We start from the raw sequence: 15320 nt of genomic DNA on the forward strand, positions 1-15320 counted from the left end.
TGTGAAGTGAAATATTTTTATAATTGAGTGTTAATGTAAATATAGGTAATAATGTACATACAAAAAAAAGAATCAGTGATTTTGTGGGTCCAGAAAAATTAGCATATAACTGGTAGTTACAAGAGTACGCAACCATATCACCAAACATTAAAGTGAGAGATAAAATGTTATTTGTGTTGAAAATAGATTGAATTATTTAATGTATGAATTAGATTGCGTCGTGATACAAAGAAACATATGGTCAAAAATAGCGACTCGGCCTATAGAATTTGATTTGAAAAAATGGGTTTGTAGATGGACAGACTTAACACACAAAGTTTTGAGAGTGGTCGATTTCTGCAGGCTTTTGTGTCTTTGTCGGCTTTACAAAACATGTGTTGTAAGTTTCGTGTAAAATGTTTTCAGTCCATTTCGTTCTCAATAGGACAAGTGAATTCTGATGGTCTTTTTTTAAATTTTAAAGGTGCCAATTTTAAATTTTAAAAATGCAAAAGTGCAAAAAATCTTGTAAACTATCATTAAAAGTAAAAAAAATCCCTCTAAATTATTGGAGTTACAAATCTAACTCCCATCTATCTGTACTAACGTTTTAAAAAGAACATTTTCAATCACCGAACTATATTTTTCGGCTCCCAGAGAGTCAAAATTACCAAAATACACCCACTTATTAATTTACATAAAAATTGTAAAATATCATAAATGTATAATATCCATAATAACATTTAGGGGCCATCTTGCAACTAACCAAACAGTTCAGGGAGTTTTTTACAATTTTGTCTAATAATAATAATAATAATAATAAAATAATAATAATAGTATAATAACAAAAATAAATTGCTTAGTTGCAAGATAAGTGAATCACTTTGACCCTTGCAAATTAACAATAAGAATAATAATAATAAGAATAAATTGCTTGATGGATCCATATACCTATAAATAATTTTTGCGAATTCATAAATTATCAATAAATAAATAAAATAATAATAATAATAATTATTATCATTATTATTTAAATAATAACAAAAAATTTGGTTGATTAGTTGCTTGGTGGATCTATATACCTACAAACAGTTTATGGAAGCCCATAAATTATAAAAAAAAAATAGTTTAAAAAATAAAATATAATAATAATAGTAGTGTGCCGGTGGTAATCATAATAATAATAATTTAAAAAAATAACAAAAATAAATTGTATAGTTCAGGGTTTGATTTGTAAGTCAAGATAGTTTAGGGGGTTATTTTTCACTTTTTTGATAGTTCAGAGTTTTTTACACTTTCTTCGGAGGTCTAATAGTCATTCAAAAGAGTAATTTGGGCATTACTTGAAAATACACTGGCGTGTGAATGAACAGACGCCAAAAAATGTGTTCCGATGATTGGGAGGGTTATTTTTGCAATGTTGGTATAGATGAGAGTTCGACTTGCAACCCCAAATAGTTTAGGGGGTATTTTTTACTTTGGTGATAGTTCAGGGGTATTTTTGCGCTTTTACCTTTAAAAAACTATTCGCATAGAAAAGTTTTACAAGGGAAGAATACTATTACAATCATTTTACATTGAACTTTTAAATAAGACATGAATTTTGGAGCCGCCAGAAATTGAAAAAAAGAAGAAGCAAAATATCACATTTGAAACAAGAAAGTTCTAATTCAAGAGAAATAACATAAATTATTTGATGTTCATTCGATCCATCCGTTATGGTTATTTTATATTGTCTTTTTCTTTTAGTGTGATTTTGCTTTACGAGAAAGACGGTAAATAAAAAGATATAAAATAAATGTTTCAAGACAAAAATAAAATCTTTTTATTGTAACCAAAATAACTCTCTAATTCTTTTCCTTCTCATTTTATAAAAAATTAAATTGTATAAATTATAACATTTCTCCCATCATATTTTCCATCAATTAAACTATGTTAGAAACTTCATATGATATTCATAGTCAAATGAAGTATATATATATATATATATATATATATATATATATATATATATGATAATAACCCTAGATTGTCTTCAACAATGAGAGCAATGAAATATTATTTATTGTTGTAATCAAGTGAACTGAATTTGGTAACTTAAGATTTTGTTCTACCTTGGCTATTTTATTCGATTAATTATGTCACTCACAATAGCCAACTGGTTCCCAGTAGACAAAACCCCTGTGGGTCCCATTTGCTTAATTTTGGCTCCTAAAGGCTAAAAACAAAAAGACCACCACAATGACTGAACTATCTTTCTACAAAACCCAACTATAAAAATCCCCCACAACCCCTTCTTTCACCAAGTACACCATTGTCTTGCCTCATTCTCACTTTTCACACTTCGCCACAAAAAGAAAAAAAAACATTTCAGATTACACCAACCATGGCCAGACCACAACAGCGTTACAGAGGCGTTAGGCAGAGGCATTGGGGCTCTTGGGTTTCTGAAATTCGCCATCCGTTGCTGTAAGTGAGCTCGAACGTTAAACTTTTTTTTTATAAAGAAGAGATTATATCATCTGAACTAATGCTCGTTTTTGTGCAGGAAGACTAGAATTTGGCTAGGGACTTTTGAAACGGCCGAGGCCGCGGCACGAGCCTATGATGAGGCAGCGAGGCTAATGTGTGGTGGGAGGGCCAGAACCAACTTCCCCTACAACCCGTCGCAGTTTTCGTCATCGTCATCGAAACTTCTCTCGGCTACTTTGACAGCCAAATTGCAGAAATGCTATATGGCTTCGCTGCAAATGATGACCAAAGCGTCAGTGCAAGAGCCACAAAGGCTGATGACTTCTCCCAATGTTGTCACTGCTAATGTCAATGGCATTGCTTGGAATGTCAACAGAAATGAAATGTGGGCACCAGAAAATAAACCAATGGTGGAAAATACCCAACAATTCAAGCCTCTTGAAGAAGACCATATCGAGCAAATGATCGAAGAATTGCTTGATTATGGGTCGATTGAGCTATGCTCTGTTGTCCCACCTCAGACCATGTGACTTACTATCAATAAACATCTCAAGCTAGATCATCCATCTCTCTCTTGCTATCCTAATTAATGTCACTTAATTTACTAATTTAACTCATTTTCTTAAGAACCTTTTCAAATGTATTAGGTGATTGAATCTTAGAATTTCAATTTCAAGTGGATGATCCATTTGAAGATGCTCTATGTAGTCTGTATAGTACTGTGCTGTAATCTTTTCTTGATCACGTCTTGGTCTTGGACCGCCAATTATGGGTAATTTAATTGATGTGATATTGATGTCATTGACCAAATTTTACTAGCAGAAGCAATTGACAATTCACATGAGTCATTTCTTGTCTGGGTAATAAATTATTAATTTACATTTCGGAACCAAATTATACCCCCAAACATGTCGTGGTTTGGTAGTGGTTGTTTGTTTGTTTTTTATTTTATAGAAAAACATGAATAAGCCGACTAGGGTAGCTCGCACAAATGGCCAAGTTGTTATAGGGTCTCAAGTAGGGATGGCAATGGAGGCGATTTTGACTGGGGCATCCTCTTCGGTCTTCACAATTATTTAGAAATTCCTGTTCCGTTTTTGTCCAAAACCGTCTAAACGGGAGACAATTCTATCCCATTTTTGTCCTGTATAACTTTTTTACCCCTGCGGGTAGCCGCCTAACCTCTTTTAGTTCCATAATTTCTCCTCTTTTTTTAATTTTTTTTTTTCCTTAAATACAATTATATTACTATTGAAAAAAATCACAAAAAATAGGCAATAAAAAATTTAATATAAAATTCAAGGATATTAACGTTCTTAATTCGTAAGGCTTTGCCGCTCATTAGAACGGTCGAGAAAGTGAGTAAATGTGACTTGAAGTTTCTAGAGCTAACTATATATATTAAAAAAATAAGAGTAATTTAGTAATTTACCTATCTAAACGGGTGGGGCGGGGCCGGGCGGGGTGACCTCCCCCGTCCCCGCCTTGAACCCGCGCGAATTTTTATTAATAAAAATTATTTCCGTCCAAATAAGCTAAATGGTCTTTCAAAATTGTTATAAACAGGAGGATACCTATCCCCGCAGGACAAATTGCCATCCCTTGTCTCAAGGGGCGTGCCATGAACTCGAACATCTAGAGTTCAACTCTTACAAGATGCAAAAATACCCGGACTTAAATGAACATATCCGAGTTTTACATTCCAGCCAAAATTTCAAAGGGTTGATGTTGGATGAATTCCCGTTTTCGGGAAAAAAGAGAGGAGGAGGATGAGGGAACATCTACATTGCTCCAATCATTGCAAATGAATTGAAAGTCCTAGGCGTTGTGGATAGATATAGACTCAAGCTTTAACATTATCTGTACAAAGTAAACTACACTGAGAAAGAGTAAGTATAGTTTTCAAAAAAGGTAAAGAAGTGTGTTCATATTTCTTGGGGTGGGTGGGGATTTATGTTAAAGGAAAACCTTTTTCAATTGTTGTGTTTGAAAGTCTTTTTGGATTCATATAAGAGAAAGTCTTTTGCTCTGAAATTGCTGCTACTAAAGAAAAGGACTGAATTAATACAAGGTGTTTTCATTATCTCCCTCCTCTCCTAATATTTTATGGGAAGGAATGTATATCTGTTTCTATATTTCATGCCATCTAAATAGGCAAGCTCACTTTCTAACTTCATGTATTTCACAATTTTCGTGATTTCGTGCCATGTAAATAGGCGAACTCACTTTCTAACTCTATGTATTTCACTATTTTGGTGCCCGATGATATTGAGAATATCCCTTTTAACATTTTTTTTTTTTTTTTCCACCACTCGAGCTTTTACCGTCCAAATTGAAAGATAGAGGAAATGTCACTGGGTTACAAAGTCTTTGGTATCTCCTCCCATCTAACGTTAAGTTGGAGATTATCTTAGATTATAATTATTTGACATAATTAATAATATAATATTTTTTTTCTTTGATAAGAAAAAGATAGGAGAATTTTTTTTTTTTTTTTTTTTTTTTCAGAGTATAAATATTTAAGTTTCAATAATCATAACGAGAAATTTATTTTCCCTGAAATTTTTGTGCTTTCAAATTTGTTCAATTACTTTTCTTATCAAGCTTCTGCTTTGTCGGGTTCAAATTTGAATTTAAGTTAAAAATGGGGTCAATCAAGTTCAGAAGTTTGATAAATTTTGATGTTCAATATCATGAGTAAGAAAAAAAAAAAACACTCTAGCAATTTATTTGTCTAGAAGTTAAAAAATTTATTATGAATTTATAATAGATAAAGAAAATATTGTAATAAAATATATATATATATTGTAATGTATGCTATCAGATGATTTAATTTACCATCTATATAGTCGTTATAAGTGAACTCCAAAGCAAATTACAACTTTCTTTCTATGATGTGGGGATTATTGATGCAGTGACTTTTACCTCTTTTTGCACTTTTATTAACTTAGTATTTCATTATTTCATTTTACCTTTTATGGGATAATTAACTTTACTCGAAGTGATATGGACAGTAAAATGAATTTTATATTCGGTTTCCACATCATTTACATTTCAAATGTCGGATCTTGATTATACAATCACAATAATTAGGCACTTTTGACACAAGGCCATGGACAATTACATGAAAAAATTAAACAAACATTTTTCATATATTTTTTTTCTTTCATCATTTTTTAGGAGAACCCTGCTAAATAATCAGTAAAGCAGTAAGGTTTGTTTGGTTAGTCATTTAGAAAACAGTTGTTAAGAACTCTGAAAATAAAAAACTATTTAAAGATAATTATAAAAGACAGTTCTCTAAAAATAAACTTTTTTAATTAATTTTTCAGAAAATAATTTTCAAATCCGTTAACTAATTAGATTTTTGTACAGTTTTTTTTTTTTTTTTTTTTTTTTTTTTTTTTTTTTTTTGTGAGTTATTAGAAAACAGAAATTTGTTAATTACAGAAAAGTATTTTCAAAAAATTAAACCAAATAAGGTCTTAATAATTTTATTTTTATTTTAAGTAGATTATGTAATATTACCTTTAATTTCTATGGTAAACCTTCCGCTTGGTTTAGTGCTTGAGTTACCTCCTTGTCATCTTTGGTATCCCTCTATAGATATATGTATGTAAGTATAGATATTATATGACAGATGTTTGTATATTGTTATGTAATGTTTTATAACTGTTGATGCTTGCTTTTAGGAGTCTTGGTGTTCAACCACTTTCAAAGAAGCTTCATGATTGCGTGTTGTTTGGGAATTGATTTTGCTCCCCACAAGCATCAAAAACTAAAGTTGTGTTGGTCTCATTATTTTGTTTCTCTTTTAATTCAGCAAAGGAGGAGGGTAAATCATGGCATTTTAGTGAGTTTACATCATTACTCGTTTGAATTTTGTGACCTTAGTTCGAGAGAGAGATGTGAAATTTCACCTGACCAACCTCTTCCCAATCAAGTGGAGACTGGAGGGACAGGATCTCGCTAAGAACTCGAAAAATTATCCAATATTTTCGGAATATTGTATAATTTACACGGTAATATTTTAGACATGATATCTCGATCAATGCACAATAATATATATATTTTTATATTATTCATTTCTCATATAATAATGCAAATTAATAGTTTTTATAATTATACATTGGGTATGATACCACGTGTAAATACCCTTACAGGAATTGCAGTTAGGGGCGGAGCCAAAAATTAAATCTAGGGGCACAACGTAAAACAAAATAAAAAAATCAATAAACATGGCAACAAATATGGTTCTTCAAATCAAGAGGCAAAAAAGAAAAAGTTATTGCAAAATAATATGAGTATAAGAAAGATAAATAATTGACATAAATTAGAAAAAAAGGAATGAAAAATAGGAGAACTTTGAAAGGAAAAAAAATTTAGAGTTTGATTCAAAAAGAAAAGTTTAACTATTTTTAAGGAAATTAAATAAATTTAAAGAATAAAAAAGAAAAGAAATAAAAACTAAGAGATAATTTTAGAAAATAAAAATTTTAGGGAGGGCATTATATGAATTTTTTTATATATGCATGGAATAAAATTATAAATATAAATTATAGTAGGCGGGCTCAGGCAGGGGCATGTGACCTGGGCATTTACTGGCTCCGCCCTACATAGAACATGATATACTTTCTTGTAGAACAGATGGTCGTGAATGCTATGTTTGGTTGGAGGGATTGATTGGGGGAGGAGGGATGGATGAATGTTTTCATGTTTTGTTTGAGGGAAGGGAAGAGAGGGAGGAAGTAAGGAGGGATGAAACATCTTCATCCGTCCTTGCTATAAATTTTCTTATCCGCCCAAATTTGGGGGAGAGTGGAGAGAGAAAATGATAACTATGAAAATTTGTAATAATTTTCATTTTTATCCTTCTTAAAAATTTGTTAAAACCCTGTTGCGTTAAACAACTATAGTGATTATTAAATAAATTTAAATTAATTAATTGGTTGGTATGTAAAAAAAAAAAAATTGTTTGGTAAGTATAAAACATTCAATTTAGACAACTTGTTAGTAGAGGTCAATATTATTAAATAATTTTAAACTAATTAATTTTATAACTTTATATACTAAGGGTATATTAGTAAAAAAAATATATACAAACTATCATTTTCTTCCTTCTAACCAAATAAAAAAAATTAACACTCCATCAATTCTTTCTCCGGTCCCTTCCATTCAACCAAACAAAAAATGAAGGAGACACTTTCCCTTCCTTGGATGACTCATCCATCTCTCCCTCTCTCTCTTTCATCCATTTTTTCATCCCTCCAACCAAACGGAGCAGAAGTCTATGCTCCATTTGAATTGTCTAAATTAAGTGGAAATAAGCATATGGATACATTGTCTTGGAACAATCATAGAGACCCAATTTGAATCGAAAACAGACCAATAATCAATACCTACAATCTTTTGGTTGTAACAAACCAAATTCTATTGCTTAAGAGTTTGTTTTCGTATTTTTCAGTGTTATAAATTTTTTTTTTTTTGGTTTTTTACTGATTTTTGTTAGATTCAACAAATGGGGTGTTCTTATTTTTTATAGTTATAATTTTGTCCCGTTGAAAACTCGAACTTTCATTATTTCATTTTGAAGAGGGTAAAATTCAAACGTGGTATATTTTGTGCAAATTTTAATTTGTGCAAGTGAAAAACTCCAGAGTCAGTCAAAGGAGAGATTTTTATTAAAAAAAAGGTAGTCAAAACTAATAATGATGTATCCGATCATGGTGTATGGGAATCTCATGAGGTGAGACAATCATATGCCCTCAAACACTTTCCACAAACCCTAAATTATACACATATATGTTGCAATTCTTTATTTTATTTTTTTTCTGGTTTTCTACATCATTTGTTATAGATGCTTTAGATCAAGTGATTCATGCAAAAATCCAAAACCCAACTTACCCAAATAAATAGTAAATACAATAGCCAAAAAGCTTTCTTTGGGAACTGGAAAGAAGAAAAATAATAAAAAGAAAAAAAAAATTGGTGGCCTACACCCTGGAAAGCCAAAAAACTTTCATCCTCTTTTGTTGCACAAAAAAACCCTTTTAAATTTGTTGGACTCTTTGGAAAAATTATTACATCATCTGGGATTTATGTGATTTCATTAAATACAACCTAATACATCTTTGTAAAACATTGAATAAAGCTGACATAATCATTTGCGTGTCGAATTGAGACCATGTAATAATTTCTGGACTCTTTAAGGCAAGTGCTCTCTCTTTCCCTAAACTTGATGAGAATTTTGTTAGTTATCTAACATTTGGCAAAGCTGTAGGGTTCAAATTCTAACATCTTAAGTCATTCTATTGTTGGTTCTAATAATGAATGATACGGTAAATGATGGATGACATCATTAAAGATTAATAATATGATCGTAACGTCATTTCTTACTTATTAATAATATCATCGTAACGTCATTTCTTACCTATATAATTTTAGTCTAATTTGTCAGAGTCTTATACCGTATATCATTACTCTTGGTTCAAAAGGTAAAAAATTAAGTAGAATGAGTTGTGGTTTGTACTACAGATTTGAGTCTTGTGAAGTAAGCCTGCATATTGGGCCAAGACTGGTCAGCTTATCCTAAAACGTGTTACATATATAGTAGCCTTCTCTCGACTCAATCCAAACGCTTGGGTTCAAAATTTAACCCAACTTAAAACATATATTGGGTTTGCAAGGCCCCATTTTATACATTTCTATCTTCCAGTACTATAGATTTCTATCTTTTTTGATTAAATAATATTTTAAAGAGTAATACTCCCATGAGTAGGGATGGTAAGGGGGTGGTTTTGGGCAGATATACTCTCTCCAACTCTCGTAATTGTTTAGAAATTGTCGTCTCGTTTCTGCCCATAACTGCCTAAACGGGGTCTTTACACCTCATCCACGCCTCATTTAACCTTTTCACCCCCAACGGCACCTGTTTCGCTCCGTTTAGTTCCAAAATTTTTCCTCATTTTTTAATTTTTTTCCCTCAAATATAATTATTAAAAAAATTCATAAAAAATGGGTAATCAGTTAATTTAACATAAAATTTAAGTGTATGAGTGTCCTTAGTTTGTAAGGTTCTACTTAAAATGGTTGAAAAAGGGAGTGAATATGACTTAAGATTTCTATAACCAACCATATATACTAATAAAATAAGAATAATTTAATAATTTACCTATCTAAATGGGACGGAGTGATCTCTCCCACTTCGAATCTACGCGAATTTTCATTAATAAAAATTATTCCCGTTCAAATAAGCTAAACGGTCCCCTAAAACCACTATAAGCGGGGCGGATACTTTTCCCCGCAAGTCAAATTGTTATCCCTACCTAAGAGATCCTTTTCGTGAGAAGAGTTATGAGTTCTTCTATTTTTAAATGACTTTTCACATATGTTAAAAATTGTTGCATCCAATGACTAAACAGTGAGAGTTCTTGACTGTTCTTATAAGAGGGAAGTCACAATCTTACACCTCTTGAAATTTGTAATAGTAAAAATTTATCTCTGGAAGTTTATAAAAATGGCTAAATTACATTAAACTCTCTTAACTTGTAGATTTTTGTAGTAAATCACCCTTATTATTTATTTATTTTTTCTTTTTAAAAAAACTCCCCTCCAACTAGCATAGGGGGAAGGGGAAGGGGAATGGGAAGGGGAAGGGGTTACTTTTGACTTACTATAAAAAATATCTCTACCAAGTCTAGAGAGGTACCTTTTATGCAATTTGCACAATTGTATAAATTTAATTAAAAGTTCCGAAAAAAAAAAAAAAAAACCAAAAGTTAACTCCCTCGATTAGTTGGAGGGTTTTTTTTAATTTTTTTGACAAATTAATGTAGAAGAGGAGGTTTAGTTTTATGCAATTCACCCAAAAATAAATCACAAATTTCATATTGAGATTATTTAGTTGATCCAAAACCAAAAGCCACAAAGAAAGACACAAAAACAAAAATAAAGAAAAGAAATTAAAGGAAAACAAAACACACACACACATATCAATCCGTTTTGAGTATGTGTTTCATGAGAGGGTTTTTCAACTTTAGTGGAACTTATTGGTCATTAGTCAATTTTGCCTAGTCAATTTTGTCTTTCGGCTAACCACTATGTGTCATTTTATTATTGAATACTTGGTAAGACTTTATAAATTTATTTGTCATCGCAATTATTTTCTCTAAAATGGCACACAATGCATATATATATATATATATATACAAAAGCAGATGCAAGGTTTGACCCCGGCCTTCTACCTTGTAATTTTTTTTGGGGCTATATTGGCGAAAATTTTGTCACTTCAATTGATTTAAGAAATCAAAATTTGTCTGGCAAATAATTTTCCAATCTTGATAGATTTAATTAACAATGAATTTGGAAAAGTAAAGATATTTTGCACCAAAAGAAATTAACAAAATTAGGAACATAAAATTGGGTGTGACATATATGAGAGAAATCTGGAGATGCGTCACCGCTCTGCACGGTCTTAGCACATGGTGGGGGACTAAATTTTGTCTATCACTTTGATTGTAACAAATAGACAGCTAAATTAGTCAAATAGACCCTCTGATTACCAATTTAGCTGTTTATTTGTTAATAGTAAAATTTCACCAATCTAAAGTAAAAAAAATTGACCATTTTAAACACTGAAATTTAAAGTGGTGAAGTTCTTTAATCGTAAACTCTTAAAATAAACGTGATGAAATTGAACTGTGTGAAAAATCAAAGTCTCAGTCGAGAAAGAACTAGAAGAGAACGTTGTGGCAGTCCTTCCTTCCTCCGTGGATGGTCTTAGTTGGGAGAGGAATAACGAGGGACGGATTTAGAAATTCATATGAGGGAGAGCAAATTTATATAGAGGGATTTTTTTTATAATTTTAGTGGGGGCAATTTTAAAATTTTATAGATATAAATGCAAAAAAAAAAAAAAAAAAAAAAAAAAAACACAAATTTAGGGGTGCAAAATGCAATAATAAAAAATTTCAGTCGGGGCGGATGCCTCCCTCACTAAGCCCACAGTACATCCGTGCCTCAAAAAACAAAAAAATTCAGCAAACTTATAAAAAAAAAAATTCGCTTAATGCTCCAAATTATTTCGACCTGCCTTTGGTGCTTATAATTCATTTTAATGAAAATTTCGCACACTTATAAATTTTTTTTTGCACTTGAAATTTTGTATATAATGGCCTCGCATTTGGAAGTTCACTTAGGACCTTTTAAAATTTTGAGAATCTCAAGACCGTCCTGTTATTGATACATCTTATATTGACCGATGAATGGAACATACATATCAAGAGATTAGAGATTGTATATTTACAAATGTTTAGATATGAGACTGTTAGTTTATACTAGTATATTTTTGTAACGTTGATTAGTGGACAGACGAAGAATTTTGATCAACGTTCAAAGAGTGCATGTAGTGGCTGCGTTACGTTGGGACTTGTCAGACTTTCAAGTCTAAGTTTATTTCCTTCAACACGTAGTAGATTATTACTCCATTTTCTTGACTTGTATGTACTTCAATGTAACTAATAATCGATCCATTATATATATATATATATAGATATATGTGTGTGTGTGTGTGTGGTGTGTAAATGCAACCAAAGCAATGGGTCATGGTTGTTCATTAGTTGTTTAAACATGGTCCCCTTGGCCTATATTATTTCCATACATGATACACCCCACTAGGATAGTGACCCATTAATTAAGTGGTCAAAATCAATATATTCAACTCGTAATAAAGTTAATTAACCTCTTATGATCCATCCAAAAGAGATGAGAACTAGGACTAAAGATTCAAAACCATGTTATATTTATTGGCCCTTCATTTATATATATCCCAAGTTAAAGTATTATTACATTATGTTGCAACCTTATGTAGATTCTTAATTATATTATATAATACTATTGGTGTTACCATTAATTTAAACACGTTTTCTATATATATTGTTTAATTGCCGGAAAATTCTAATGATTCAACAGTTATAGACACTTTCAAATCTAATCAATTCAAGCATGGTGCCCAAACTAAACCAATTTCAGTCTTCTTTGAAAAAGTCAACTACCTATTTCTAAAATCTGACCAATTTTATTGACTTATTTAGAGTTAAATAGTTAAATTAATTAGGGAGGCTATAACTTGTATTCGTATTTCACTTTTTAACATTTGCATTATAATTTTAAATGAAATGGTAATTATAACACTAACTTTACAAGTAAATAATTATTACTTTTTAGATGACACAATCGTTTTTTTTTAGATTTTCTCTATTTATTTCTAATCTTTAATATTTTAGGTCTCTTTTGACAAAAAAAAAAAAAAAATTGAATAATTTGTTTTTTACGGGACCAAAAAATAAAAAGTAACCATTAAAAATATTATCTCTTTTGAAATGAAAAAACCTGTAAAAAAAAAAAAAAAAAAAATTATTGAAAAATTATCTATTTTGTCAACATCTTCCCTCCCTCCAAAAAAAAAAAAGTTTCGCTAGGCTTGTAATCCTTTTTCTAGGAACCATTACCGTCAAACACCCCCATGAACCGGCAAATTTATATTAATATTTGTCTGAATTCGTCACACCTCAACCGTTACCAATACCGCAACTACAAACCATGGATTAAAATACTCATATCGGTATGAGTTTTTTTGCTAAACTAATATACATGGAGAGAGTAATTTTTATCATACAGTACCTAAAAGTTAGAAAATGTACACACCACAGTTATAGATATACCAATTTGTTTAATCGATGACCATAACTGATGGATGGAATTTCTATACATTAGATATAGTTGATAAATTTAAATATATTTCACATCAAAGGAACGAATAAATATCATTCCTAATCCCAAAGAATTGGTTTAGTGATAAAATTTATGTTCCTTAGAAAATACAATTCAAATACATTTACTTCTATTGAATCTTATGCAACATAATCTCGTGCAACACGTAGGCACAGAATCCCTGGAATGGAGGGGGTCGAGATTCATATGTTAAGAAAGTTGGATTTGAATTTTGACCTGAAAGAGTCTAATGTTCAAATTTATGTGATACACAGTATATATCTATTATTTGTATAGCCCTATTTAATCCGTCTTTTTTGCGCTTGCTCTTTACGAATATTTGCAACATTGTCAACATTTACATTCTCTCCCCCTCCCTTAAAAACTCTTCTCTCCTCCCAAAATTAACACAAACCCAAGATATGTATTGCTCCCACACCAACACTGGTACCATCACCACCTCCGCCGCCAAACACCACTCCACGGTGGCACCACGTGTCTCCGCCAATCGCAATCTCTCAACCTCCTTCTACCAAACTGACTTTGGCCTCTTTGCCCTTACCTGGTCCCGACACCGCTTCAGCCATTCCCTCCACCTCCAACTCCTCCTTAAGAGCCCTTCCGCCGCTGACACGCACCGCAACGAAAACTTCTCTAATCCTTCTTTCCATCTCCACATCAAGCCCTTCATCTTTTGGAACAAACATGGATCCCAAAAAATGAATTTCAAATCCACCACAACCAATAGTATCCAAATATTTTGGGATCTTACAAGTGCCAAATTTGGGTCACGTCCGGATCCCCTATCCGGGTTCTACATCGCCGTTGTTGTGAACGGAGAAATGGTTCTCCTCGTCGGAGACTCTCTAGACAAAGCTTATTCCAAAACCACAGCAGCAAAGCCTCGGAGAGGCCAAGCTATGGTTCTAAGAAGAGAACATGTGCATGGAAACAAAGTGCACACCACAAAAGCTAGTTTTGGAGGGAAAACGAGAGATATATCTATAGATTGTAGGGTTGGCGATGATCCAAGTCTGTGTTTCAGTGTTGATAACAAAAGGGTATTGCAGGTTAATCATTTGAAGTGGAAGTTTAGAGGGAATGGGATGATTGAAGTTGATGGTGTTCGCATACAGGTCTCATGGGATGTATACAACTGGTTGTTCAAGGATCATGGTGATCAAGATGGGTATGCCCTGTTCATGTTCAGGTTTGAAAAATTAGGGTTTGAAGATGAGATGTTGCCTCATTTGAATGATCAAAAGAATGGGATGCTTTTGTTGTCACAAGAATCATGTGAGTTTGGAATTGAAAAGAAAAAGAAAAAGAGCTTCTTGAAGACTGCAAAGATCTCGTCGTCGTCGGAATCACCAGGTTGTAGTTCTGTGATGCAGTGGGAAAGTATGGAAGAGAATAAGCTGAAAGGGCCTTCTGAGTTTTCTTTGATGGTGTATGCTCGGAAAAGCTAAAGATTATAAGACTTCATATCTACCAATTGTAATATATAATATTTGTTACTCTTACTAACCCATGCATTCTGATTTTGTTTATAGGACATACATCTAACAATCATGTTGTTTTCCTCTCTCTCTCTCAATTCTCTTTGTGTTTGATTTAATTTTTTGATTTGAATATATATATGTTGTAATCAAACATGTAAAAGATGTAGCAAAAGAGAAGTGTTAATTGCTCTTTTTCACTTAATTAATTTGTTCATCTTTCTAAAGTTGTGATTTCTCATAATTAAATGCAGTTTCTCTTTCCCGGATGTAAAAGATTCAATGAGATCAATAATCTAATCCGTACATTTGAATGATGCAATAAGATCAATTGTCTAAACAGTACCTTTGAATGATGGCTCAATATCGAAACGGTTCCTCTCTTGAGATATCTCTCTCATAGTCTCTCCAACATGTAATTCATTAAGGCATAATCATTTGCCACATCTCCCTTTCTATCTATCTTTCTCTCTCGTCTCAACCTTTCTCTCTATCTCTCTCTTTAAATTTGAGATATTAAGACTAAAATTTTCTCTTCCACTTTTAGTAACTTTCATACCCAAATTTTGCTTTCCAGAAACTAATACTAAACGTATTATA

General features: G+C 31.8%; 2 protein-coding genes across 2 annotated transcripts; both read left to right on the forward strand.

The window, feature by feature from the left end:
* Positions 1–2168: 2168 nt before the first annotated feature.
* On the forward strand, positions 2169–3265 carry LOC132302396 (ethylene-responsive transcription factor ERF003-like). Its single transcript, XM_059799227.1, has 2 exons — positions 2169–2448; positions 2528–3265. The coding sequence occupies exons 1-2, from the start codon at positions 2366–2368 to the stop codon at positions 2979–2981; spliced, it is 537 nt and encodes a 178-aa protein (XP_059655210.1). The 5' UTR covers positions 2169–2365; the 3' UTR covers positions 2982–3265.
* A 10378-nt stretch (positions 3266–13643) lies between these two features.
* Positions 13644–14690, forward strand: LOC132305519 (uncharacterized). Its single transcript, XM_059803152.1, has one exon. It carries the CDS (start codon positions 13644–13646, stop codon positions 14688–14690), a length of 1047 nt encoding a protein of 348 aa, XP_059659135.1.
* Positions 14691–15320: the final 630 nt, after the last annotated feature.

This window comes from Cornus florida, unplaced genomic scaffold (assembly GCF_030987335.1).
Source record: "Cornus florida cultivar Cherokee Brave unplaced genomic scaffold, ASM3098733v1 CherokeeBrave_3.0.0_Hap2_Chr04, whole genome shotgun sequence".
In the NCBI taxonomy this organism is placed as follows: Eukaryota; Viridiplantae; Streptophyta; class Magnoliopsida; order Cornales; family Cornaceae; genus Cornus; species Cornus florida.